This window comes from Balaenoptera ricei, chromosome 11 (assembly GCF_028023285.1).
Source record: "Balaenoptera ricei isolate mBalRic1 chromosome 11, mBalRic1.hap2, whole genome shotgun sequence".
Classification (NCBI taxonomy): domain Eukaryota; kingdom Metazoa; phylum Chordata; class Mammalia; order Artiodactyla; family Balaenopteridae; genus Balaenoptera; species Balaenoptera ricei.
Window position 1 is genome coordinate 97,844,920 of NC_082649.1, and position 25,497 is coordinate 97,870,416.

Below are 25,497 nucleotides of genomic sequence, written 5' to 3' on the forward strand. Positions count from 1 at the left end.
AGGGTACCAAAGGACCGCTTAACCAAATATATCACGTCCACCACATCTTCTGAGCTGGCAACTAAACCAACTATTTGAGTTGTTTCCTTGGATTAATGTGGAGGTGTTTGTTAAAGAGATGATCGTCCAACTCATCACTGGACAGTCTGTGCTCTGAAACAAGACTTACGGATTTATGCTCAGTCTGTAGGGAGCAGTAACCCATTTCTCTATAAAACAGAGGTTAGCTTTTTAGTTTGGCTCCCCAGGTGTTCACAAGGAGGACATATTTGGCTCAGTCTTGATAACCTGAGTGGGGGAGAGGATGTGCCAGTCAGTAGAGGCTGCATGAACAAAGGTATGGAGGCAGTGTACAAGAGAAACCTGAAAACCGCATGAAATAAGAGTTTATTCTTCTTACAGTGAAAGTTAGAAGAAAGAAATTAAAATACCTATTTTAATTGGATATCACTGTCTTTAAAACACTCTCATATATGCAATCAGATTTGATTCTCCAACAACTCCGTTTTACTGGTGAGGAAATTAAGCCGTACAGAAGCCCTAGACAATCCAGCTAGTATTCTGAGAGTTGACAACCGAACTAGTGTTCTCTGACTTTCCATGACCCCACAGGTTACACTAGTCCAAGAAGGGAAAAGATCTGAAAGGCAATGCTAGAATTCCAATCAAAATATTAGTTAACCAATGTCAGTGTTTTCTACAGTGTTACTGGAGGGATACAGATTCTGCAGTATGTTGAGATAATAGATGTTACAACAGGGGAAAGAATTATTTGTTCTGAATTCCAAAGAATTAGAAAGCACTGTCTTAAATCAAAGCATGATCTCTCCTTAATAGCATTACTTCTCAGGGTCTTTAATAAACTAATATGCACTGTGGCTCCCCGGACATCGTGATATGGAACGGTGTGGTTTTCTATGTTCGAAAGATTATGTTGCAGGGCTCGTATTCAGAATGAAATGTGGGGTAATGATGCTAAATAATCTGTATAAAAACAATTTCTATCCTCTAGTTCAGCAAAGGGAAGCAGGAGATTCAGAGGCTGAGAATAGAAACATAGAAAGGAGGGAAAAGAAAACAGAAAGAAAATGAAAAGCTCTTCTTGTCTCAGAGGGTAAACTAACTGATCAGCATTCTTCCCCACTTACCTGGCAGAGAGCACGACTCACCCCAGGTGAGTGGGTGAAAAGCAATTTGCAAGTTGTCTGGAGCGTGAAAACCGAAGATGAATGGCTGCACGGATTAGAAAAGAAGATTTAGTAGCAGTGATATGAGGACTTCTGTTGTTCTTGCTTGTATAGTTTGTCATATTTAAGCAAGTCAGAGTTGGGAGGCTCAAACAAAAAGGAAGAGTAAGGAGCATTCAAGGGCACTAAAAGAAGGCATTTTCTCCTAAGGATGTATCCCTTTATGTCTTTTCTTGGAATAGAATTTGTCCAAGTTTCATTCCATCTTTTAGGCTCTGTTGAGGATTTAAACAAACACATAATAGCCCCAGTGTTCCCAGTGGAAGCAGAAGAGGCAGGAGACTAGTACAGATAAAATGCTAAGAGATGTCAACAGAGGGAGAGGGCATTTCCAGCTTGGAGGCTTCAGAGAAGATTTGGGTTATTTGAATGGTTGCAGAATTAGGGGAAAAGCATGACAGCTAAAAGGATGAGTATAAACGAAATAATGCAAATAGGGAACCATACGGTATTGAAGGGAAGCGCAAGCAGTACCCTTTGCTAGAAGAAAGATGGGTATGGGTGGGGCTGGAGGTGGATGAGCCTGGAGGGGAGGATCAGGGGTTCACTTTGCAGTGACTTAAATGTTAAAGTGAGGCTCTGCGCTGTGTCAGGTGGGCAGTGAACTTTATCCAGGGTGCAGTAGAACCACACTCGCCTTCCAAGAAGCTGCCCTGGCAATTCCATGACAAATAACATCTGTGAGCCGATCTTCTAGGCATAGGGTGGACATTAGAAAACAACATAAATGTGATCTCTTCACATGGAGGGAGATGAACACAGAAGTAAACACCCGGATGTTTAATTTCGGATAGTAACTTAACAATGAAGAGAAATAAAGCAGAGTAGAGGAATAAGAACCGACAGGGAAGACTGACAGCAAAGAAAGTAATTGAGAGGACAGAATAATGATAACTTTAATAGAGCAGTGTTTGGGGACAAAGAGGAAAGAGGTTTATGAAAAAGATTGGAACAAACTTTGCTATTTTTTGAGGGCAGCAAGGTGGAGGAGGCGTCAAAGATGACAGTACAGTTACTAATAATAATTGCAGTAGATATAACTCATTAAGCTTTTACTATGGGCCAGACTACATGCTTCACATATATTCATTTTCTCAGTAATTCTGAAGCCAAATCTGGCCTCTGTACCCCGACACTGAATTAATTCTTGGAGACAGAGTTTTGGGTGAAGTAGAAAAGAATAGCTTCATTGTTTTGCCAGGCAAAGGGGGACACAGTGGGCTAATGCCCTCAAAACTGTGTGTCCTAACGGGGGGTGGGTTTGTGAAGGGGTATTATAGTCAAGGGGTGGGGTTGTTGATAAGGATCAGGGTGCGCGCAGGGCCGTCTGGCATCAGGTGATGATGGGGCAAACGGTGACCTTGTCTGATATGAAGAGTGCTTCATCAAGTCGTTAACATCTTCCATTTGGTGGGGATTTTAGTTCTGCAGAGGAGCTCAAAGATATTGTTATGTGTGTCCCTTGAAGGGGGACCAGGACCCTGCCCCAAGGCTGCACCATTGTTTCTTGGCTGTTCCTCCCTGGTCTCTGCGTGTCCTCCCCCTTCCCTGATTAGCAACTGTTTGAACCTGCCCTTTGGAACTCAGGGAAGGGGACACAGAAAGGCTTTTGTGCCCAGAAGCCCCACAGGGTCCTGCTCGGTTTCAGTTCTAGGAGGTAATCATTGCTATGTGCATTTCACAATTGAAAAAAATAATAATAAGGTTCAGAGAGCTTAAATGACTTGGCTACCATGTGACCCAGCAATCCCACTACTGGCATATACCCAGAGAAAACCATAATTCAGGAAGACACATGCACCCCAAAGTTCATTGCAGCCCTATTTACAATAGCCAGGACATGGGAGCAACCTAAATGTCCATCAACAAAAGGATGGATAAAGAAGATGTGGTACATATATACAATGGAATATTACTCATGCATAAAAAGGAACAAAATTGGGTCATTTGTAGAGATGTGGATGGACCTAGAGACTGTCCTACAGAGTGAAGTAAGTCAGAAAGAGAAAAACAAATATCATATATTAATGCATATATGTGGAATCTGAAAAAATTGGTATAGACGATATTATTTACAAAGCAGAAATAGAGACACAAACGTGGAGAACAAACGTCTGGATACCAAGGGGAAAAGGGGAGGATGGGATGAATTGGGAGGTGGGGATTGACGTATATACACTATTGATACTATGTACACAATAGTTAACTAATGAGAACCTACTGTATAGCACCAGGAACTCTACTCAGTGCTCTGTGGTGACCTAAATGGGAAGGAAATCCAAAAAAGAGGGGATATATGTATACGTATGGATGAGTCACTTTGCTGTAGAGTAGAAACTAACGCAAAATTGTAAAGCGACTCCAATAAAAATTAAAAAACAAACAAAAAAATGGCTTGGCCGGTGTCACTCTGCTAGGATTTGAACCCATGTCTGCCTGAGTCCAAGGCTCATGTTATTAACTCCTCTGGTATACCAGGACAGGTTGGAGGGTGGGTGGAGAAATCTAGAAAACGGGAAGGAAGGCGGTACTTCTAGTTTCAGATATGTAGAGTCTGAAATGCCACTACAGCATTAGTTGCTGATAATATGTGGCTGGAAGAATCAGAGCTCAAGAGAGAGGGGAGGCCTGACAATAGCCATCTTTAAGTTTTTGCCTGGATTAATTAAACTTAAGTTGATCACTGAAGCCATAAAATATTCCAGTAAAAATTAATAATTAGGCAGTTACGATGTCTCAGGCACACACCTTACGCATGCTGTCTCATTTGTCACAAACACATCTCATTCATAACAAATAAGCTAGGGAGGCACGCTCCACATGGTTGACTCGCCTTGGGTCATACTGTCTGGAGGTGATGAAGCCAGTCTTTGAACCCCGGAAAGGCTGACTTCCTAGCTCGTGTTCTTTTCTATTTTGAGCTGTAGCTAAGTTTACCGGAGGAGAATGTGCAGAGAACAGTCAGGGACCTATTGAAATCCAGTTCTGTCCTTGGCTGTAGACTTGTTTTTCTTGCTCTCCATGGTGTGTTAGTTATGTTCATGTTTCCACTACCTAGCAACTTAGTGCTCCAGATTTAATTCCCTTTCTTCTCTCAAAATGCCAAGGACATTTCACATATAAACCTCCATTCTTTAGATGTGTATTAAATGACCAACAAATAGATGAGACTCACGTAAGTCCTCATGGATCCTTTCATCAACCCCACTTGCAGTTAAACTCCAGTTCTGGCTGGGGGACGGTCACTTCTGCAGTAGGGGTCAGTTTTTTCTCTCACCTCTGTCACCTGCCAGTGCTCTCGACTCCCCTCTCAGATTCTGGGTTTCCAGCCTTGAATAAAGTGGATGGAAGCTCTGAACTCACTGGGTTTACAGAGGAGTTGGGAGACAGATTTTCATGAGTCACATATCTGCATAATTACAAATGGCGTTCAATTCTTTGAGGAGGGATCCTTGAGAGGTTACAGAAGGAGGAACCGACCCAGGGAGGGTGGGGCATCCTGAGCAAGAGTCTGGTGAGCGGAGGAAGTCGTATCGAACAGCTTGTTACAGCACAGAAGCCACTGTGGGGCAGGGTGCTTCATGGGACACATAGAGCCAGGAGAGTGAAGCCACCTGGCGTGTGTCCCTTTGAGACGATGCCCGGCTAGGAGGCTGAAGAGCAAGGAGAAGTCACTGAAGAATTAAGCGAAAAAGGGGACGTGATCAGAGCTCCATGCTAAAGAATCCTCCTGGCTGTGGTGCAGAGGATGGGATTAGGAAAAGGCCCGCAGGAAAGAGAGGTGAAGAAACCCCCTAGAAAGCTTTTGCAGAGGAGGTGTGATAACAGGTGAGAAAAGAAGATTCATTTCTCCAAGGCGTTCGTTTTTGTCTCTTTTGCTCCCAACGATTAAAACGGGATCCATCACCCAGTAACCTTACTTAATATATAGTTTGTTGGATAAAATAATTAATGTAAGTGATTGCAAGAGAGAAACCCAACACAAGTTGTTGGTCACTTAGATGTGGGTGAGAGGGGGTGGGTACCAAAGGAAAGGAAGATGTCAAAGATGACATAGCTTCTGGTTTATGGATTGATAAAGCTGCCATGCGCTAGGGCTTTGTCCTTCTTTTGTCATTGCCTCTGAGTCAGCCGATGTTTTCTGTAAAGGGCCAGATAGTAAATAGGTTAGGTTTTGCGGGCCATGCATTCACAACTACTCAGTTCTACCAGTGTAGCCTAAAATCGGCTAGAGGCAATATGTAAATGAACAGTGTGGTGATGTTCCAGTAAAACTTTATTTATGAAATCAGGTGGTGGGCAGGATTTGGCGCACTGGGGGCCATAGTTTGCCAATTCCTGGTGCAGATCATGAATTCAGTTTTGAACAAGTTTATTTGAGGTATTTTTGAGGCATCCATGTGAACATGTTTACATTATAAATTATTCTTAAATCCATGCTTTAAAAAACTACTTTCAAATGTTTTTAATAATTCAAGCAAGATTAAATACCTAATGTTTGATTGGTAAGCATCATTTAGGGAACTGTGTCCCCAGAGGGGGACTAAATAAGAGATGATTTGTAGTTAACATGTACATTATAAGGAGATGGCTCCTCTCCTGGCAGTTTTGTTTCTGAAAGAGATAGCTAACTAGTGTTAGCAGATATGTATTGTTTGGCCAACTGAGTATATGGTAATTTTGAAAAAGCATCAACATTGTGAAAAATCGAAGTTTCCCCAGAAGGCTGTCCTGATTCTTCTGGAAAAAATAAAATAAAAAATAAATAAAAGGAAGTTCTGAAGCCAAGTAAAGATAACCCTTTTTTAGTTAGAGGTATAGAAAGGTGTGATAAAGAAAGAAATGTAGAATTACTTTGGGGGCAAACTGATCAGTCAGTCTGGGAGCTTTTAATTATGCAAATTTAATAAATAGCACCCGCCTTTCCCCTTGTACTTAAGGGAAACACAAGCATTGAAATAGTAAATGCAGGGCTTCCCTGGTGGCGCAGTGGTTAAGAATCCGCCTGCCAATGCAGGGGACACGGGTTCAAGCCCTGGTCCAGGAAGATCCCACATGCCGCAGAGCAGCTAAGCCCCTGTGCCACAACTACTGAGCCTGTGCTCTAGAGCCCACAAGCCACAACTACTGAACCCACGTGCCACAGCTACTGAAGCCTGTGCGCCTAGAGCCTGTGCTCCGCAACAAGAGAAGCCACCGCAATGAGAAGCCTGTGCACCTCAACAAAGAGTAGCCCCCACTCGCCGCAACTAGAGAAAGCCCACGCACAGCAACGAAGACCCAACGCAGCCAAAAATAAATAAATAAACAAAAACAAAAAAAAGAAATAGTAAATGCAGATCATTTTGGCAGAACTACTAATGAAGTCTATTCTTGATGTATAATTCAATATGTATTTGCATGGACGTGTAATTTATTTTGTGTTCCTTTAGACTTTGTTTTGAGGAGAAGCATTATTTTACTCTCACATCAGTTGTTTGCTTTATGGGCTGAGCCTTTCTAGGCATTTTAAGTTGTTTAGCCAATGACATTATGAAATATAAGTCCAGAGACCTTCCTGAACTGTGAAAATTTGTAATTCCACTACAGCGCCATACTTACCCATTAAACCATAAGAGTATAACTGAGCATTTTAGGTGACCTTCTCGGACTTTTAATGAGAGCTAGTGCATCCTAAGGTCAAGAATAGAAGCCTGCAGTCAATAGGTTTGCTAAACAAAACAAATATTTTCTCCTAAATTCCAGCCCTTCAGAGAGTTTAGTTCATTCTTTCCCATACTTGTCTACATATGACCAGAGGAGCTTTCAAACACCCTGCTGCCTATTTGGAATTTTTAGAAGATCCCCAAGTGATTGAAATGTGCAGTCAAGTTTGGGAGCCACTGGCATAATTCAAAAAAAGGTCTTAATTCAGAGCAGACATACAGATGGCCAATAGGCACATGAAAAGATGCTCAACATTGCTAATTATTAGAGAAATGCAAATCAAAGCTACAGTGAGGTTCCACCTCACACCCGTCAGAATGGCCATCATTAAAAAGTGTACAAATAACAAATGCTGGAGAGGGTGTGGAGAAAAGGGAACCCTCCTACACTGTTGGTGGGAATGTAAATTGGTGTAGCCGCCATGGAAAACAGTATGGAGGTTCCTCAAAAAAATGAAAATAGAGCTGCCATATGATCCAGCAATCCCACTCCTGGGCATATACCCAGACAAAACTATAATTGGAAAAGATACATGCACCCCTGTGTTCATAGCAGCCCTATTCACAATAGCCAAGACATGGAAACAACCTAAATGTCCATGAACAAAGGAATGGCTAAAGAAGATGTGGGGTATGTGTGTGTATGTGTGTGTATTCAATACATACATATATCTAAATATACATATATATATATATCTCCAATGAAATATTACTCAGGCATCAAAAATAATGAAATAATGCCATTTGCAGCAACATGGATGGACTTAGAGATTATCATACTAAGCGAATTAAGTCAGAAAGAGAAAGACAAATACCATATGAAATCACTTACGTGTGGAATCTAAGATATGACACAAATGAACATATCCATAAAACAGAAACAGAGTCACATGGAGAACAGACTTTGATTGCCAAGGGGCAGGGGGAGGGCAGGGAAGGAATGGGAGTTTGGGGTTAGCAGAGGCAAACTCTTATATACAGAATGGATAAACAACAAGGTCCTACTGTACAGCACAGGGAAGTATATTCAATATCCTGTGACAAACCATAATGGAAAAGAATATGAAAAAGAATACATGTATATACGCACATATAGCTGAGTTGCTTTGTTGTGCAGAAGAAATTAACACAATGTTATAACTATAGTTCAGTAAAAATTTTTTTTAAAAAAGGTCTTAGTAGCAGTACAGAGCTGCCCACATCTTGGACCTCGAGGTGCTTTACAGTGAGATGAAGCTCTAAATCCGTCCATGGGTGCCCAGGGACTACCGTAGTTAAAACTAGTCAATTATGTACTCTTTTATGTACAATCTTTTATATACACTTTAATGAAGAAAGCGTATGGCACTTTCTTCCTAGAGTATATTAAACACGATGAACTGTACAAATAATTCCAAATTTTGAGTAAGTAGAATTTGAATTAAGTGTGTTTATAGCAGTCCCGAAATTCTGTTTTACAGTCCAGTCCTGCTGCCTAAAATTTAACAATCAGGGCTGAGGCTTAAAAAAGAAAAAAAAAAGACATTGAGATACTACAAAATTCCTTGTAAAGCCATTCTACCTTACCCATTCCCCACCGGAACCTAAACCTGCTTATTTTCTAGTATTAGAAATTCAGCATTCTTGTGCATTTTTCCTGAAAAGATTTTTTCATAAATTAGCCAGGACATATATATTGTAATGAACAAATGGTGTTTAATAAGAAAGCTCTTGTTAAATTAGCTCATTCTATTAAGGTTTTAATAAGTAAAAATAATGCTGTTGCAAAGAATTATGCAACAAAAATACCAGCCAGCTTGCTCTACAGAGTGTATGCTGGAAAATGCAAATGGAACTTCACTGGAGAAAATATCCCTGCAGTGACACAGTTTTCCTTCAGGGAGAAAATGTCTTCTAGATAAAAATGGATGCACTGAACAGTGTTTATAAAAATCCTCTCAGTTTGATCCCTGCATTTGGCAGTAAGACAGCAACTCATTGGGTTTTATTTTAAAATTCCAGTGATTATAAGGTTTGCGCATCCCCGGTGGAATAGCTTTCTCTGCTAGAGCCAGACCCCAGTTTTTCTTTGCCAAATACATGTGCTAAAGAACTTCAGCTGACAGGTACTTTTTCATTCTCTCTGTCTGAGCCAGAAGCAGTGGAGTCACAGCTGATTTTTTGAGTCCAGGTGTTTACCACCCTCTTTTCTGAGTGCTTTCAGGAGACAAAGACAAGTGTATCCGATCACGTGTGATTCACAAGTTTCCTTTCCTCCTGGAACTCTCTACTACCCACGCAAGAACTTGAATTATTGGCTAACTGTCCAGTAGTCTCAGGCCTTCACGTACCAGCTGCAGAAATAAGAAAGAGTGTATTAGAATGTTTGACTGCAAGTAGTGGGCTACCCATGAGGTATTGGTTAACCAAGGGAAGTTTACTGTTTCATGTTCGCAGTTCAGGGTAGGGTGGTACCAGTGTTGGTTCATTTGGTTGACAAAATAATGCCACTGTTTAAAAAAAATGATTAAAGAAGACAATTTAGGCAGTACAGACACATTTTATTTAAAACTTTGTGGACAGTCTTCTTTCAGAGAACTGCAAAATGGGGTGGAAAGCGGAAAGCTCTTATAGGATAAAGAATAACGAACAAGGAAAAGACATATAAAAATTATCTGATGGGCTGGGCCCACATAGTCAACCCTTTTTGGGGTGAGAAGCCCCTGAGTTGACTTAGCCTTTGGAGATTGGCTGACTAGATGTACTGCATTTCTGTTCGAGTGAAGCTTGTTTATAGGAATGTGAAAGTTACTTTGATAACATCAAAGATACAAATTCTGTTTTTGTTTTTGTTTTACTATCCTCAGCATATCAGCTTTGTTCCTTCAGCTTGTCTCTTCGTGGTGGCACAATGGCTGCTGCAGCTCCATATATCACATTTGCACACATCAAAGGCTGAAGACAGCATATCTCTTCTTTGTGTCTCTACTTTAAAGAGTGAAGAACGCTTTCCTAGGACTCCACAAAAGGCTTATTTTTGCTTTCATTGGCCAGAATTACCTAATTTTCTCTTTTTTAAACAATTGATTCACTTATCGATAAAATCTATGCACCATGCATGGTGTTAATTGATGATACTAGCTTTACAGGTGTATTCTCTTGCCAAGAGCTGAGATCTCAGCAGTCCTTTGCCATGAGCCAGGTACTGAGCTGATCCAGTATCCAGTATCCAGTAACCATAAACTTGGGATGTCCAGGAAGAAAATGCATTCTTATCAGGGAATTTAGAACTATATCTTCTAAAGAAGACGATGGTAAACATCCTAGCCTTTTTCCTAATCTTTGTTGACCTGAAATAAATAGACTGACATATATTGCTCCAGCAAAGATGGGTTTATTTGAGATCAGCAAGAGAATTGCAATTCGGGGTCTGAAACGGTGGCAAGCCACATGCAAGACCCCTCACAGCAAGGAAAGGAGAACACTCTTATAGAGGGGAAAAGGAAGTTGGAGGGCAATAGTAAAAGGTTCATGGCTTTTCACTGGCCGAGTCCTTGCCAAGGAAGAGGAGGAGTCTTCTTCCTGTTGGGTTCAGCTATGGGCACAGGGCGTGAGATCTCCCCCTTCTCCTGACACTCTTTGATTGAGATTTCTGTTTATTAATTTTTTACATTTTTCTGCAATTTAACTTTGGCTTTCGAGCTAAATAAAACACAGTTTTGTTGCAGAGTTTAGAACAAACTTGAAATTTGCATTCCTTCTAGCCTTTTGACAAAGTCAATTGACATTACAGTTAATTTTTCAAAACCCTAAATTATTATCCTCTTTGAAATAGGTGCCCCTGGGCATTTGCAGCTGTTTCTTCTTATGAAACAAGGCACTAAATTTGTGTGGATAGGTAAAGATATACACAAATCATATGTGTCACTTTAACAAAATTCTCACTTACTGGAGCTCTTAAAGGTTAGTTGGTACCTTTATGGAACATAAATTGCATTTTCAATAATGATTTTTGTTGGCAAAGCAAGTAAATTAGACTTCTGTTCATTTGGAGCAAGAAGCAACTTTGTTGCTTTAATATATACAATTAAATTGAGTTGAGATCTACTTTAAATGAAAATTGAAAACAAATTAAGTAGCCAGTGTAATGTTTGTGGTTATAGCTGTTGTATACATTTGGTTAAGTTGAGAAAAAAAGCTGTTCAGCATTGCTGACCATTTTATTTGTGGTGAGGGGGGATTGCAAGCTGGCAACATTTGAAATTGGCTATGAAATATTACATATAATGATAATTTGTTTTTATATTTGTATGAGCCCTACATCTATTCCATAGCTTAAGTTTAATCATATGGCATATTAGTTCCCACTCGTGTTGGAATCAGGCAATCTCAAGTTTCGCTAATGATATTTATTTGTAAGGTTTCTTTGTTAGTCTTTCTTACTAACCATGAGTAGGGCCTTTTACTTTGATATTTTGAAACATTTGTATTAATAATAGCAATTTTTTAGGTTCCAACTTCTTGGAATTGGATGTTTATAAAGTTAATGCATGTCTTTTTCTCTCATTACAAATTATTTCCTTAATTTTATGACTTTGGGATGGCTGACAATGACCTACTGGCTCAAAAATGATGATGTTGAGAAAGAAATGATTATGTTTTATATCTAGTTAGATTTATTAGTGCTGACTTGGGCTTTGTGCTCAGGCAAATGAGTTCATAGGAGTCATCCAAAGACACTTGGGTCTCTGATTAAAGTTTAAATTCAATCACTAGAAGGTTATAATATTTTATAAAGTTTAATCCTTGAGCTGTTCTTTCCCCCAGAATTAACTACATTTGATTCAGATGTTGATGGAGTTCTCATTCAAGTTTTGATGGAAGTATCACACCTTTCTATACACTGCATCCTGTTTTAACAGAGCATTCAAATTCCACTGAGCAATAAATTAGTTCCCCCCCTTATCTCTTAAAAGTATGCATTTTAAAAAGGCTCAGGGACTTCCCTCGTGGTGCAGTGGTTAAGAATCCACCTGCCAATTCAGGGGACACGGGTTCTGATCCATGGTCTGGGAATATCCCACATGCCGCAGAGCAACTAAGCCTGTGAGCCACAACTACTGAGCCCGTGTGCCACAACTACTGAAGCCCGCACACCTAGAGCCCGTGTTCTGCAACAAGAGAAGCCACCACAATGAGAAGCCTCACACCACAACAAAGAGCAGCCCCTGCTCCCCGAACATAGAGAAAGCCTGCGCACAGCAACGAAGACCCAATGCAGCCAAATCAATCAATCAATCAATCAATAAAAATAGTTAAGACTTTCCAGTATCTCTCTAACCTATATTTTTGTTCACATATCTTAAAAATTTGATTAACTAGATATGGGGAATATCAGCCAAATTTGTTCATTGGAATGTATTTGTGTATTTTTTAAGTACATCTTTTGCAACACATAGATAATAAAATTATTCCTTTAGGAGGTATATTTTTCAGGACCCTTGGTTACAAGTAAGAGAAATGCAATTCAAAGTATTTCAGCATAGCAGAGTTTACTGAGTCACATAATGACACAATATAGGGAAAACCTGCTTCAGGCAGAGCCGTATCCAGGAGCTTAAACAGGCTTATCAGTAATCTTTCTCTTCAATTCTCTACTCTGCTTTCCTTTGTATTGGCTTCTTCCTCTGAGAAATGACTTTCCCTTTATAGCCATGAGCACCAGCATCCTTACATCCTGGAAACTGCAAGTCCAACAGAAACAAAGAATTTTATCCTACATAATCTCTGTAAAAGCCGTGAAGTTAAATGCTGTGCCATTCTGTAATGACCCAATCCCTGACCCAGTCTCTGGGGCTAGGAGGTTGGAATGTATCAGTGGTTGACAAAGTGTGATGGCTAGAGAATCTCCAGCAACACCGTGTGTGATTTTGTTAGAAATATATACTCTCGGTTCCCATCCTAGTCCCAGTGAATCAGAAAATCTGAGAGTGGGGTTCAGCATGCTGGGTTGTAAAAACCCCTCCAAGTGATTCTAATGTGTACTCAAGCTTGAGAACGACACCATATCCTAATTGGCCCAGCCTGGGTCTTGCTTGCTGCCCCTGGAGTTTCCGTGTAAATCCCATCTCACAGAAAGCACATAGAAAAAAAAAAAAAAAAATGTGAGGAACTGATACCAGGAAAAAAAGAAGAATAGATGCTGTGCTGGAAAAGATGAGATATCAGCCCAGTAATAAAGTTCTTCTTCGTTTCTAATGCCATTATTTCTCAGAAGACTGTTAATTATGAATTCCCCTCCAGAAAGCCAATATTCTAATTAAGCAAGCACACATTCATCCTCCTCTAGGATATAGTGTTTTAGTTTAAATTTCATCTCCAAATAGGTACATGGCTAATCTTGAAAGGTTTCCAGACCATATTACTTTCTTATCAAATGCTTCGTTAACTACAATTAAAACCCTCAATAATGAAACTTATCACTCCTCTGTGATAAATAGGTTCATTTGCTTCAAAATTTCTCAATGAAAATGGCAGTGATGCCTACAGAATTTTAGAAAAGGTGGTTAGCACTGCAATGTCATCCAAAATAATTTAAAACCAATTTAAAAAAACAAAAGCATCTTATAAGGGAAATGAATATAGCTTTTCACGTTACTTAAGATTTTTGACTTAATTTGGGACATTTGCACTTATTACCCAGGAGACGGCAGTAGAGAGCACGTCAGTAGTCTCTGACTTTATCTAATCCTAAGAATCCTCTGAGTACTTGTTGAAAATAAAGATCCAAAGGCTCCTTGTCAGGATATTCTTATTTGGGGGGTCTAGGGTGGGAACAGGGAATCTGTATTTCCGATAGCTACCACAGGGAATTCTTACAGTCCGGCGTGTTTGGCACACTCTGCAGTGCTGAGGACTGAAGATGCTTCAGTGGAACGGTGTGGGGGTGAATCTTGGTTGTAGCTCCTGCAGCTGGGGGTTAGTTGCTTTACCTTGTCAAGTCTCACATGTTGCTGTCATTACTGTTTGTTGTTATTGTTCTTTTTCTTTCCTCTTAACTAACCTACCTGTTGCACCTTCTTATTTCTTGTTGCAGATAGAGGACATGCAGTGGGGTAAAGGACTCCGGGAGATCCCCCCGTCAGTGTGTACACTGCCATGCAAACCTGGGCAAAGAAAGAAGACACAGAAGGGAACTCCTTGCTGCTGGACCTGTGAGCCTTGTGATGGCTACCAGTACCAGTTTGATGAGATGACATGCCAGCATTGCCCCTACGACCAGCGACCCAATGAAAACCGAACCGGCTGCCAGGAGATCCCCATCATCAAACTGGAGTGGCACTCCCCCTGGGCCGTCATCCCTGTCTTCCTCGCCATGTTGGGGATCATCGCCACTATATTTGTCATGGCCACTTTCATCCGCTACAATGACACTCCCATCGTCCGGGCATCTGGGCGGGAACTGAGCTATGTTCTGTTGACGGGCATCTTTCTTTGCTACATCATCACTTTCCTGATGATAGCCAAACCTGATGTGGCAGTGTGTTCTTTCCGGCGAGTTTTCTTGGGCTTGGGTATGTGCATCAGTTATGCAGCCCTTTTGACAAAAACCAATCGGATTTATCGCATATTCGAACAGGGCAAGAAATCAGTGACAGCTCCCAGACTCATAAGCCCAACATCACAGCTGGCGATCACTTCTAGTTTAATATCAGTTCAGCTTCTAGGTGTCTTCATTTGGTTTGGTGTTGACCCACCCAACATCATCATAGACTATGATGAACATAAGACAATGAACCCTGAGCAGGCCCGGGGAGTTCTCAAATGTGACATTACGGATCTCCAGATTATCTGCTCCTTGGGATATAGCATTCTTCTCATGGTCACATGTACTGTGTATGCCATCAAGACTCGGGGTGTCCCAGAGAATTTTAATGAAGCCAAGCCCATTGGATTCACCATGTACACGACGTGTATAGTCTGGCTTGCCTTCATTCCCATTTTTTTTGGCACCGCTCAGTCGGCGGAAAAGGTAAGTGAAAATGCACACTGCACCATGCGTTTCAAAAATGTGTTCCTTTTTGAAAATATTGAAGCCAAATCGATTGTATAGAGCAAGAGGTTTTAAAAATGCAGAATGGTATTCCCAAGACTAGACAAATCCTGAATTAATAGGCATCAATGCTGTAGAAGTGCAAAACCTGCCTTGAGCTGTGCTATTGGGTTGGCCAAAAAGTTCGTACGGGTGTTTCTGTGACATTGTACCGAAAACCCGAATGAACTTTTTGGCCAATCCAATACATTCATTCCACTGGAAACCAACCAGAGGTGTAGCCTTTTCAAGTCAACTGATTAGAGAGTGATGCAATGTAGCAAGAGATTATCCAGTATAACATAATCCAATCTGTCTAAATTAAACCTTCCTATCATTCATTACCCACTGCCTCTTCTTTCATATGTATTTCCTTGGGATAAGAGAGGAGGCCCACAGCCCATTATTTCCCAGGATAAGGATGTCATCACCAGCTCTCTCTCTTCCTAGTGGCTGTGTAGGCGCTCACTGTGGATTGGATCACGTGTGTGAACTATACATCATATGTCTGTATCTACATGTATCTCTAAATGGGTTGACATAGGAGACCTTTGGTTGTCATTCCAGTCTATAGGCTCCCTACAGCTAGATGTACAGTAATTGCCTCAAATGAGGCAGAGCGATATCAGAGACTCAAGTCTCCAGCAGTGGGAGGGCCAGTATGTCACAGGGGAAGTGTCATCTGGCTGCAAAAGTTCAAAGTTTTCAAAATTAGTGGGCCCTAAAATGTTGACCCTAGATATGTTCAGTGTACATGACCTCCCCCTCCCCATATATAGAGTTTTATGTTTTTTATGAGTCTGTAAGCTAGGCAGTCCTAATATGTTGAATCTTAACGCAACTAATATATGTGTAGCTGTAGGTTTGACATGTGTGCGAATCAGGCAATGCTACCGTGTTGATTCTAAACGTGATTCATATACATCTGAGCTCTGTGCTTACCTGGATATGGTTTTGTATATATGCAAACTGGGCAGTCCTAATAGGTTGATCTTAATAAGACGTGGTGTCCTTTTCTCAGTGAAGGTAGCTCTGGCACGTCAGTACAGCTGAAGCCAGAACTGAGACTTAAGTCCTCACTGGCACACTCTATAGGGAGAGCACAGTTACAGCTTGATTAGAAGTCAGCACATCAGGCGTCTAGCCTGGTACCACATCACTTTGGAGAAGTCTCTTAAACATTCAAGGATTTAGCGCCCTAAGTGGGGAGAACAAGGACTGAAGTAGAAATGTCTACAAATATACAAATCTCTGCTTCTGGGAATTAGTTGAATCTGGTTGTTTATAATCATAGAAAGGATTAATGGGCTTTGGCTGGTTTTCCAACTGAAAGGATGTCTTTTACCTAAACGGTTTGATTCAGCAGCTATAAGATTGGACTGTGTTTAAAATAAAAAAGGCAAATATCTTATGAAAGCACATAGAATTCTAAAACCAAGGACAGTGAATGGTTCCAGATTATGGTTTTAGTCATAAAAGGAAGTTCTTAGAGGAAGTTCTTCTTGAACATATGCTCAGTGAGCAAAGTATGTGTCCGGAAGTATGTTTCAAATTCATAATGCATGTTTACTATCTGTGAAACCAACTTGAATTTCATTTCATTGCTTTATCCCTGGGCCAGGGGAATAGTAAAATATGAGGTAGGGTAGTGAAATGCAATGTATGGCAGCACGTTGATAATCATGGACATTTTTATGGGGTCTGATGTGCATCATCAAAGCCTATCGAGATAATCATTATTCTGTTATTAAACACAATTTCCCATGCAACAGGATAAAAATATTAGAGCTTTTTCTTGTAAATTTGTGCTTGAGGAATATAAAAGGCAGGGATCATTGCAGCTGTTCTATAGATGAGACTTGTTGTAATGCATATTTGGCATTATAGGTCTCTACCATTTCATTTGTCATTTCTAGTCATGACTCTGCATCTTGTCAGTTAAGATCAGGGGTGTAATTTACTCATTTAAAAACCTGAGAAGGATACAAGTTTTCAGGAGCTGGATTCACTGATTCTGGTTGTTCTAGAAAACATTGCATTGGTAGAACCGGACTACAGGAAAAACTAAGCTGTCTTCAAGCAGTGTGCTTTGTATACCAGAATATAGAAGGCACATATTTCTCTTTGTATACTCTCAGTGAATTATGATGTTTTACAAAGTTGTTTGACACAATTAAAGGTACCAAATTGCCAACTGAGAACAGTGAATTTTGCATGAAAATGGGCATGCCTTCATGCTAGGCATATGGCTAGAGTACATGAAACCATGGAATTTTTTTTTTTTTATTTTTTTTACTTTCTATTTTCCTTATCTTCTTTTTTATTTATTTTTTTATTAGTCATCAATTTTATACACATCAGTGTATACTTATCAATCCCAATCGCCCAATTCATCACACCACTATCCCCACACCACCGCGGCTTTCCCCTCTTAGTGTCCATACGTTTGTTCTCTATATCTGTGTCTCAACTTCTGCCCTGCAAACCAGTTCATCTGTACCATTTTTCTAGGTTCCACATACATGTGTTAATATACGATATTTGTTTTTCCTCTTTCTGACTTACTTCACTCTGTATGACAGCCTCTAGACCCATCCACGTCTAAACAAATGACCCAATTTCGTTCCTTTTTATGGCTGAGTAATATTCCATCGTATATATGTACCACTACTTCTTTATCCATTCTTCTGTCAAAGGGCATTTAGGTTGCTTCCATGACCTGGCTATTGTAAATAGTGCTGCAATGAACATTGGGGTGCATGTGTCTTTTTGAATTATGGTTTTCTCTGGGTATATGCCCAGTAGTAGGATTGCTGGATCACATGGTAATTCTATTTTTAGTTTTTTAAGGAACCTCCATACTGTTCTCCGTAGTGGCTGTATCAATTTACATTCGCACCAACAGTGCAAGAGTTTCCCCTTTTCTCCACACCCTCTCCAGCATTTGTTGTTTGTAGATTTTCTGATGATGCCCATTCTAACTGGTGTGAGGTGATACCTCATTGTAGTTTTGATTTGCATTTCTCTAATAATTAGTGATGTTGAGCAGCTTTTCATGTGTTTCTTGGCCATCTGTATGTCTTCTTTGGAGAAATGTCTATTTAGGTCTCCTGCCCATTGTTGGATTGGATTGTTTGTTTCTTTAATATTGAGCTGCATGAGCTGTTTATATATTTTGGAAATTAATCCTTTGTCCGTTGACTTGTTTGCAAATATTTTCTCCCATTCTGAGGGTTGTCCTTTCATCATGTTTATGGTTTCCTTTGCTGTGCAAAAGCTTTGAAGTTTCATTAAGTCCCATTTTTTAATTTTTGTTTTTATTTCCATTACTCTAGGAGGTGGATCAAAAAAGATCTTGCTGTGATTTATGTCAGAGAGTGTTCTTCCTATGTTTTCCTCTAAGAGTTTTATAGTGTCCGGTCTTACATTTAGGTCTCGAATCCATTTGGAGTTTATTTTTGTGTATGGTGTTAGGGAGTGTTCTAATTTCATTCTTTTACATGTGGCTGTCCAGTTTTCCCAGCACCACTTATTGAAGAGACTGTCCTTTCTCCATTGTATATCCTTGCCTTCTTCATCATAGATTAGTTGACCATAGGTGTGTGGGTTTATCTCTGGGCTTTCTATCTTGTTCCATTGATCTATGTTTCTGTTTTTGTGCCAGTACCATATTGTCTTGATTACTGTAGCTTTGCAGTATAGTCTGAAGTCAGGGAGTCTGATTCCTCCAGCTCCGTTTATTTCCCTCAAGACTGCTTTGGCTATTCAGGGTCTTTTGTGTCTCCATACAAATTTTAAGATTTTTTGTTCTAGTTTTGTAAAAAATGCCATTGGTAATTTGATAGGGATTGCACGGAATCTGTAGATTGCTTTGGGTAGTATAGACATTTTCACAATATTGATTCTTCCAATCCAAGAACATGGTACATCTCTCCATCTGTTTGTATCATCTTTAATTTCTTTCATCAGTGTCTTATAGTTTTCTGCATACAGGTCTTTTGTCTCCCTAGGTAGGTTTATTCCTAGGTATTTTATTCTTTTTGTTGCAGTGGTAAATGGGAGTGTTTCCTTAATTTCTCTTTCAGATTTTTCATCATTAGTGTATAGGAATGCAAGAGATTTCTGTGCATTAATTTTGTATCCTGCAACTCTATCAAATTCATTGATTAGATCTAGTAGTTTTCTGGTGGCATCTTTAGGGTTCTCTGTATATAGTATCATGTCATCTGCAAACAATGACAGTTTTACTTCTTCTTTTCCAGTTTGTATTCCTTTTATTTCTTTTTCTTATCTGATTGCCATGGCTAGGACTTCCAAAACTACGTTGAATAATAGTGGTGAGAGTGGACATCCTTGTCTTGATCCTGATCTTAGAGGAAATGCTTTCAGTTTTTCACCATTAAGAATGATGTTTGTTGGCTGTGGGTTTGTTGTATATGGCCTTTATTATGTTGAGGTAGGTTCCCTCTTTGCCCGCTTTCTGGAGAGTTTTTATCATAAATGGGTGTTGAACTTTGTCAAAAGCTTTTTCTGCAGCTATTGAGATGATCATATGGTTTTTATTCTTTAGTTTGTTAATATGGTGTATCACATTGATTGATTTGCGTATATTGAAGAATCCTTGCATCCCTGGGGTAAATCCCACTTGATCATGGTGTATGATTCTTTTAATGTGTTGTTGGATTCTGTTTGTTAGTATTTTGTTGAGGATTTTTGCATCTATATTCATGAGTGATATTGGTCTGTAATTTTCTTTTTTTGTAGTATCTTTGTCTGGTTTTGGTATCAGGATGATGGTGGCCTCATAGAATGAGTTTGGGAGTGTTCCTTCCTCTGCAATTTTTTGGAAGAGTTTGAGAAGGATGGGTGTTAGCTCTTCTCTAAATGTTTGATAGAATTCACCTGTGAAGCCATCTGGTCCTGGACTTTTGTTTGTTGGAAGATGTTTAATCACAGTTTCAATTTCATTACTTGTGGTTGGTCTGTTCATATTTTCTATTTCTTCCTGATTCAGTCTTGGAAGGTTATACCTTCCTAAGAATTTGTCCATTTCTTCCAGGTTGTCCATTTTATTGGCATAAGAGTTGCTTGTAGTAGTCTGTTAGGATGCTTTGTATTTCTGCGGTGTCTGCTGTAACTTCTCCTTTTTCATTTCTAATTTTATTGATTTGAGTTCCTCTCCCTCTTTTTCTTGATGAGTCTGGCTAAAGGTTTATCAATTTTGTTTATCTTCTCAAAGACCCAGCTTTTAGTTTTATTGATCTTTGCTATTGTTTTCTTTGTTTCTATTTCATTTATTTCTGCTCTGATCTTTATGATTTCTTTCCTTCTGCTAACTTTGGGTTTTATTTGTTCTTCTTTCTCTAGTTCCTTTAGGTGTAAGGTTAGATTGTTTATTTGAGATTTTTCTTGTTTCTTGAGGTAGGCTTGTATAGCTATAAACTTCCCTCTTAGAACTGCTTTTGCTGTATCCCATAGGTTTTGGATCATCATGTTTTCATTGTCATTTATCTCTAGGTATTTTCTGATTTCCTCTTTGATTTCTTCAGTGATCTCTTGGTTATTTAGTAACATATTGTTTAGCCTCCATGTGTTTGTCTTTTTTACGTTTTTTTCCCTGTAATTCATTTCTAATCTCATAGCATTGTGGTCAGAAAAGATGCTTGATATGATTTCAATTTTCTTAAATTTACTGAGGCTTGATTTGTGACCCAAGATGTGATCTATCCTGGAGAATGTTCCATGTGCACTTGAGAAGAACGTGTAATCTGCTGTTTTTGGATGGAATGTCCTATAAATATCAATTAAATCTCTCTGGTCTATTGTGTCATTTAAAGCTTCTGTTTCCTTATTTATTTTCATTTTGGATGATCTGTCCATTGGTGTAAGTGAGGTGTTCAAGTCCCCCAATATGATTGTGTTACTGTCAATTTCCTCTTTTATAGCTGTTAGCAGTTGCCTTACGTATTGAGGTGCTCCTATGTTGGGTGCATATATATTTATAATTGTTATATCTTCTTCTTGGATTGCTCCCTTGATCATTATGTAGTGTCCTTCCTTGTCTCTTATAACATTCTTTATTTTCAAGTCTATTTTATCTGATATGAGTATTGCTACTCCAGCTTTCTTTTGATTTCCATTTGCATGGAATATCTTTTTCCATCCCCTCACTTTCAGTCTGTATGTGTCCCTAGGTCTGAAGTGGGTCTCTTGTAGACAGCATATATATGGGTCTTGTTTTTGTATCCATTCAGCCAGTCTATGTCTTTTGGTTGGGGCATTTAATCCATTCATGTTTAAGGTAATTATCGATATGTATGTTCCTATGACCATTTTCTTAATTGTTTTGGGTTTGTTTTTGTAGGTCCTTTTCTTCTCTTGTGTTTCCCACTTAGAGAAGTTCCTTTAGCATTTGTTGTAGAGCTGGTTTGGTGGTGCTGAATTCTCTTAGCTTTTGCTTGTCTGTAAAGCTTTTTATTTCTCCATCAAATCTGAATGAGATCCTTGCCGGCTAGTGTAATCTTGGTTGTAGGTTCTTCCTTTTCATCACTTTAAGTATATCATGCCACTCCCTTCTGGCTTGTAGAGTTTCTGCTGAGAAATCAGCTGTTAACCTTATGGGAGTTCCCTTGTATGTTATTTGTCATTTTTCCCTCGCTGCTTTCAAGAATTTTTCTTTGTCTTTAATTTTTGCCAATTTGATTACTATGTGTCTCGGCGTGTTTCTCCTTGGGTTTATCCTGTATGGGACTCTCTGTGCTTCCTGGACTTGGGTGGCTATTTCCTTTCCCATGTTAGGGAAGTTTTTGACTATAATCTCTTCAAACATTTTCTCGGGTCCTTTCTCTCTCTCTTCTCCTTCTGGGACCCCTATAATGCGAATGTTCTTGTCTTTAATGTTGTCCCAGAGGTCTCTTAGGCTGTCTTCATTTCTTTTCATTCTTTTTTCTTTATTCTGTTCCGCAGCAGTGAATTCCACCATTCTGTCTTCCAGGTCACTTATCCGTTCTTCTGCCTCAGAAGAATCAATTCTGCTATTGATTCCATCTAGTGTAGTTTTCATTTCAGTTATTGTATTGTTCATCTCTGTTTGTTTGTTCTTTAATTCTTCTAGGTCTTTGTTAAACATTTCTTTCATCTTCTCGATCTTTGCCTCCATTGTTTTTCCGAGGTCCTGGATCATCTTCACTATCATTATTCTGAATTCTTTCTCTGGAAGGTTGCCTCTCTCCACTTCATTTAGTTGTTTTTCTGGGGTTTTATCTTGTTCCTTCATCTGATGCCTTTTCATCTTGTCTATCTTTCTGTGAATGTGGTTTTTGTTCCACAGGTTGCAGGATTGTAGTTCTTCTTGCTTCTGCTGTCTGCCTTCTGGTGGATGAGGCTATCTAAGAGGCTTGTGTAAGTTTCCTGATGGGAGGGACTGGTGAAACCATGGAATTTAAATTGTGAAAGGCAGCAAATTACAAAATGCAAAAAGATATCACAGCAAAAGGCATTATTGCCAACCTAACACATAAAAAATCATCACCCTTCCATTTTTGTTTAGATTTAAGAGTCGAAGTGTTTCAGCTGGAAGAATTCCATTGTTACAAGACACACAGAAAAAGAAAAATTAAGCAGTGAGTTCAGTAATATTTACTGTTTCAGGATATTGAATTTGTTTTGATTATATGAGAATTTCTTTGTGAAATTTCTCATCAGTTGAGTTCATTAACACAGCATAAGGTATGAGAAATGTTCCTTATTGTCTTGCAAAACATCAACCCTCATGAAGTTTATTTTTGCTTTTGTTATGGAGGATGCAAGAGGATATTACTATTATCTTGTTTTATCATTGCTAACCCTGTGACTTCTGGAATGAGGATCTTGGATGTGGCCAGGGATGGAAGAGGGAAACTCTAGGCATATGATAACGATTCCTTATCTTAGGAATTATATTTATGTGACTGAAATGATTCAAGGAGACACCACAAATGGTAGAATGACAGCACGGCAATTGCTTGCTTGTCTGGTGAAGTGCTATAATATCCTATTGCTATATACTGGCACAATCTGTTGGAGGACTGGATTGTTTTCATGGAAAACAAGGGCTTGACTCATGGGTGTATCTTTACAAAGAGTTTTTCATGCAGCCAGGTAGGGAGGATACAGGTTATGCTGCTCAAATCTGGGAATCCCTATAGATGCTATGTTTATTCAATTGTTTTTAGCCTGTTGTTGTCTGGAGGACTTTCTGGGTAAGCCAATATATCATTTCTTACACATGGACAGGGAGACAAGCTTTGTACCGTTTCTACAAAGGCAAAGTAGACCTTTGTATAAAAGGGAAAGGATCAGAGGGTCTCAGAGGTCTTTCCCTCTGTGCACGTGTGTTTGCTTGGATGGGGCAGGGGATGGGTTGGTGAGAAGAGGAGGAAGAAAAAAATGGAGGCATTTTCTGGTCAGCATTTCTGAAAAATGCTGGAAAAAGAGTCTTGAAGTCTTGAAGGAAAAAAAAGTTTTGAAGGAAAAGAGTTATGTTTTCTGTAATATGACCCACAAACCTCTCTTGTGCACATATCAGAACAGAACCAGGGTGGATTTCAATACTTAAATAACAGGATTCTTTGGTTTTCGCTGAAGCATATTCCACTAAATGACAGAATTAGGGCCATTGTTGGCAATCTCTGCACCAGCTCAGCGTTTTTAACTGAGTGGTTCAAAATTGTGTCTGTGGTAATCCCCGGAGAAATTTGTTTTAAAAAATATCACATGTCCACCCACCCCAGCTGGCTCAGTAGGGCTAGGATGAGCATAAAGCTCTAGATTTTTTAAACAAGCATGCTGGCAAAACACCAGTGGAAACCAAGGGTGCTTCTCAAAACTGCCTAAATATTTTCTTTCTAATCCACAAAAGACATTCTCTAAATATTTCCTGATTTCTAATTTAAGAGACTTTGGGGATAAATTAATTCTCATCCCAAACAACTGGAAGATCCACAAGAAACCAAGAGATCAGAAGGATACTATCCATGATCAAAGACAAAGTCTAGAGTCAAAAGGTCTGAATAAAGTGTCAACTTCAAAGTTTGGACCAGAGACCTGAAAAGCCAGAACCAAGGCACTGGCCCTGGAACCAGAGATAGCAAGAGGGCAGGCGGGTAGGAGTGTTCCCCCGGAGTATTTCTTGAAGGGCTGGGACTATATGCCAAGATCTTTTGATCTTCCAGTTATAGCAGTAGCTCCCCAGAATCTAAACACAAAGCAAAACCAGCCTAGGACTAATATTAAGGATCAGAAATATTTGGCAGGGAGGGAAACGTTCCCTAATCCATGCCTGAGGCAGACATCACTAATGACCAATGGCAAGCTTCCCCTGAACCCCGGTGTGGTCTTGAAATCTTTATCATCATAGTCTTTCTCGGCAACCACTACCAGTAAATCAGAACTGAAAGGAATTTGAAATCCATGTGTCATTTCTGATGTAGTGTTGGGTTTCAATGAATGACTCTCGGTATCTCTTCCCATGCAGCTGTTTGTTGTCACTGTACTGAAGTCCTTGAACAGCTTTTGTTAAGATTAATCTGCTTAAAGGTAAAGAATAGTCAGAGAAATGGGGTGTGTTTGAATTAGGCTTTATTTTGTCTCTGATCACACATCTTTTTTTTTTTTTTTTTTAATTGTCCAAAGACGTACAGGAAGGAAAAGACCTAGTTCTCTTTGGAAGTAATATATTGGTTAATGCTTCTGCGCTATTTGATTTGATTAAAATTTTCTCCTGGTCTTTCAGCAATTGAATTAACAATTGTGCAACACCTACTGTGCCCCTAGGGCTCTGGGAAGGGCTGTGATGTAGCTGTAAAGAAGGCACCATCCTTGTCAGACAGGAACTGAAAGCTAGTGGTCCACACAGGCCTTCAAAGAAATATCACCTGGTGTGAGATAAGCTACACTCGTCACACAAAGAATGCAGGATGGACACACAGAGAAAGGGACCTCCACTTAAGCTTCATGGAAAATGCAACAAGCGACCGGAAGTGAACAGGCAGAGGAAGTGCTAAGACAATCCATTAAGAAATTCTATCACATGTGAAAAAGTAGGGGGATGCTGTTTTCAACATACAGTACGTGGATTGAGGAGACGACATTGTGCTTAGGTGATTTTGACTCTTGCAAACCTGAGAGGTTTTTAAGAAAACCTCATTCTGAGGGCAAATTTTGAAACAACGTGAACCCCACATTTCATTCCCAAATCAAACTTTTGGCAAGAATCGCCTCTTTCCTAAGGGGTGGGCCGAGTTAATTTTAAATACTAGAGCGTGTAAGCCGAAACACCCGCTGTTCTTTCTTAGGATGAATCATCCCCTTATGCATATGTTGAATTATGCGTGGTCTCCCCTGTGGTGCAGTCCCGCCCCCTCTCCGGTTTTGGGGGCCTGGACTCAGAGATAACGGAGCTAACGATGCAGCGGAAGAGTAGCTGTGTTTGGAC

The 25,497-nt window shown here is 39.7% G+C and overlaps 1 protein-coding gene across 6 annotated transcripts in view; it reads left to right on the forward strand.

The window, feature by feature from the left end:
* GRM7 (glutamate metabotropic receptor 7) overlaps positions 1–25,497 on the forward strand; it is a 788,856-nt gene that overhangs the window by 640,440 nt on the left and 122,919 nt on the right. For all 6 annotated transcript variants that reach the window (XM_059940238.1, XM_059940239.1, XM_059940241.1 and 3 more), the window contains exon 8: positions 14,028–14,963. In XM_059940238.1, coding sequence (XP_059796221.1) covers positions 14,028–14,963 — 936 coding nt within the window. The remainder of the gene's footprint in view (positions 1–14,027; positions 14,964–25,497) is intronic.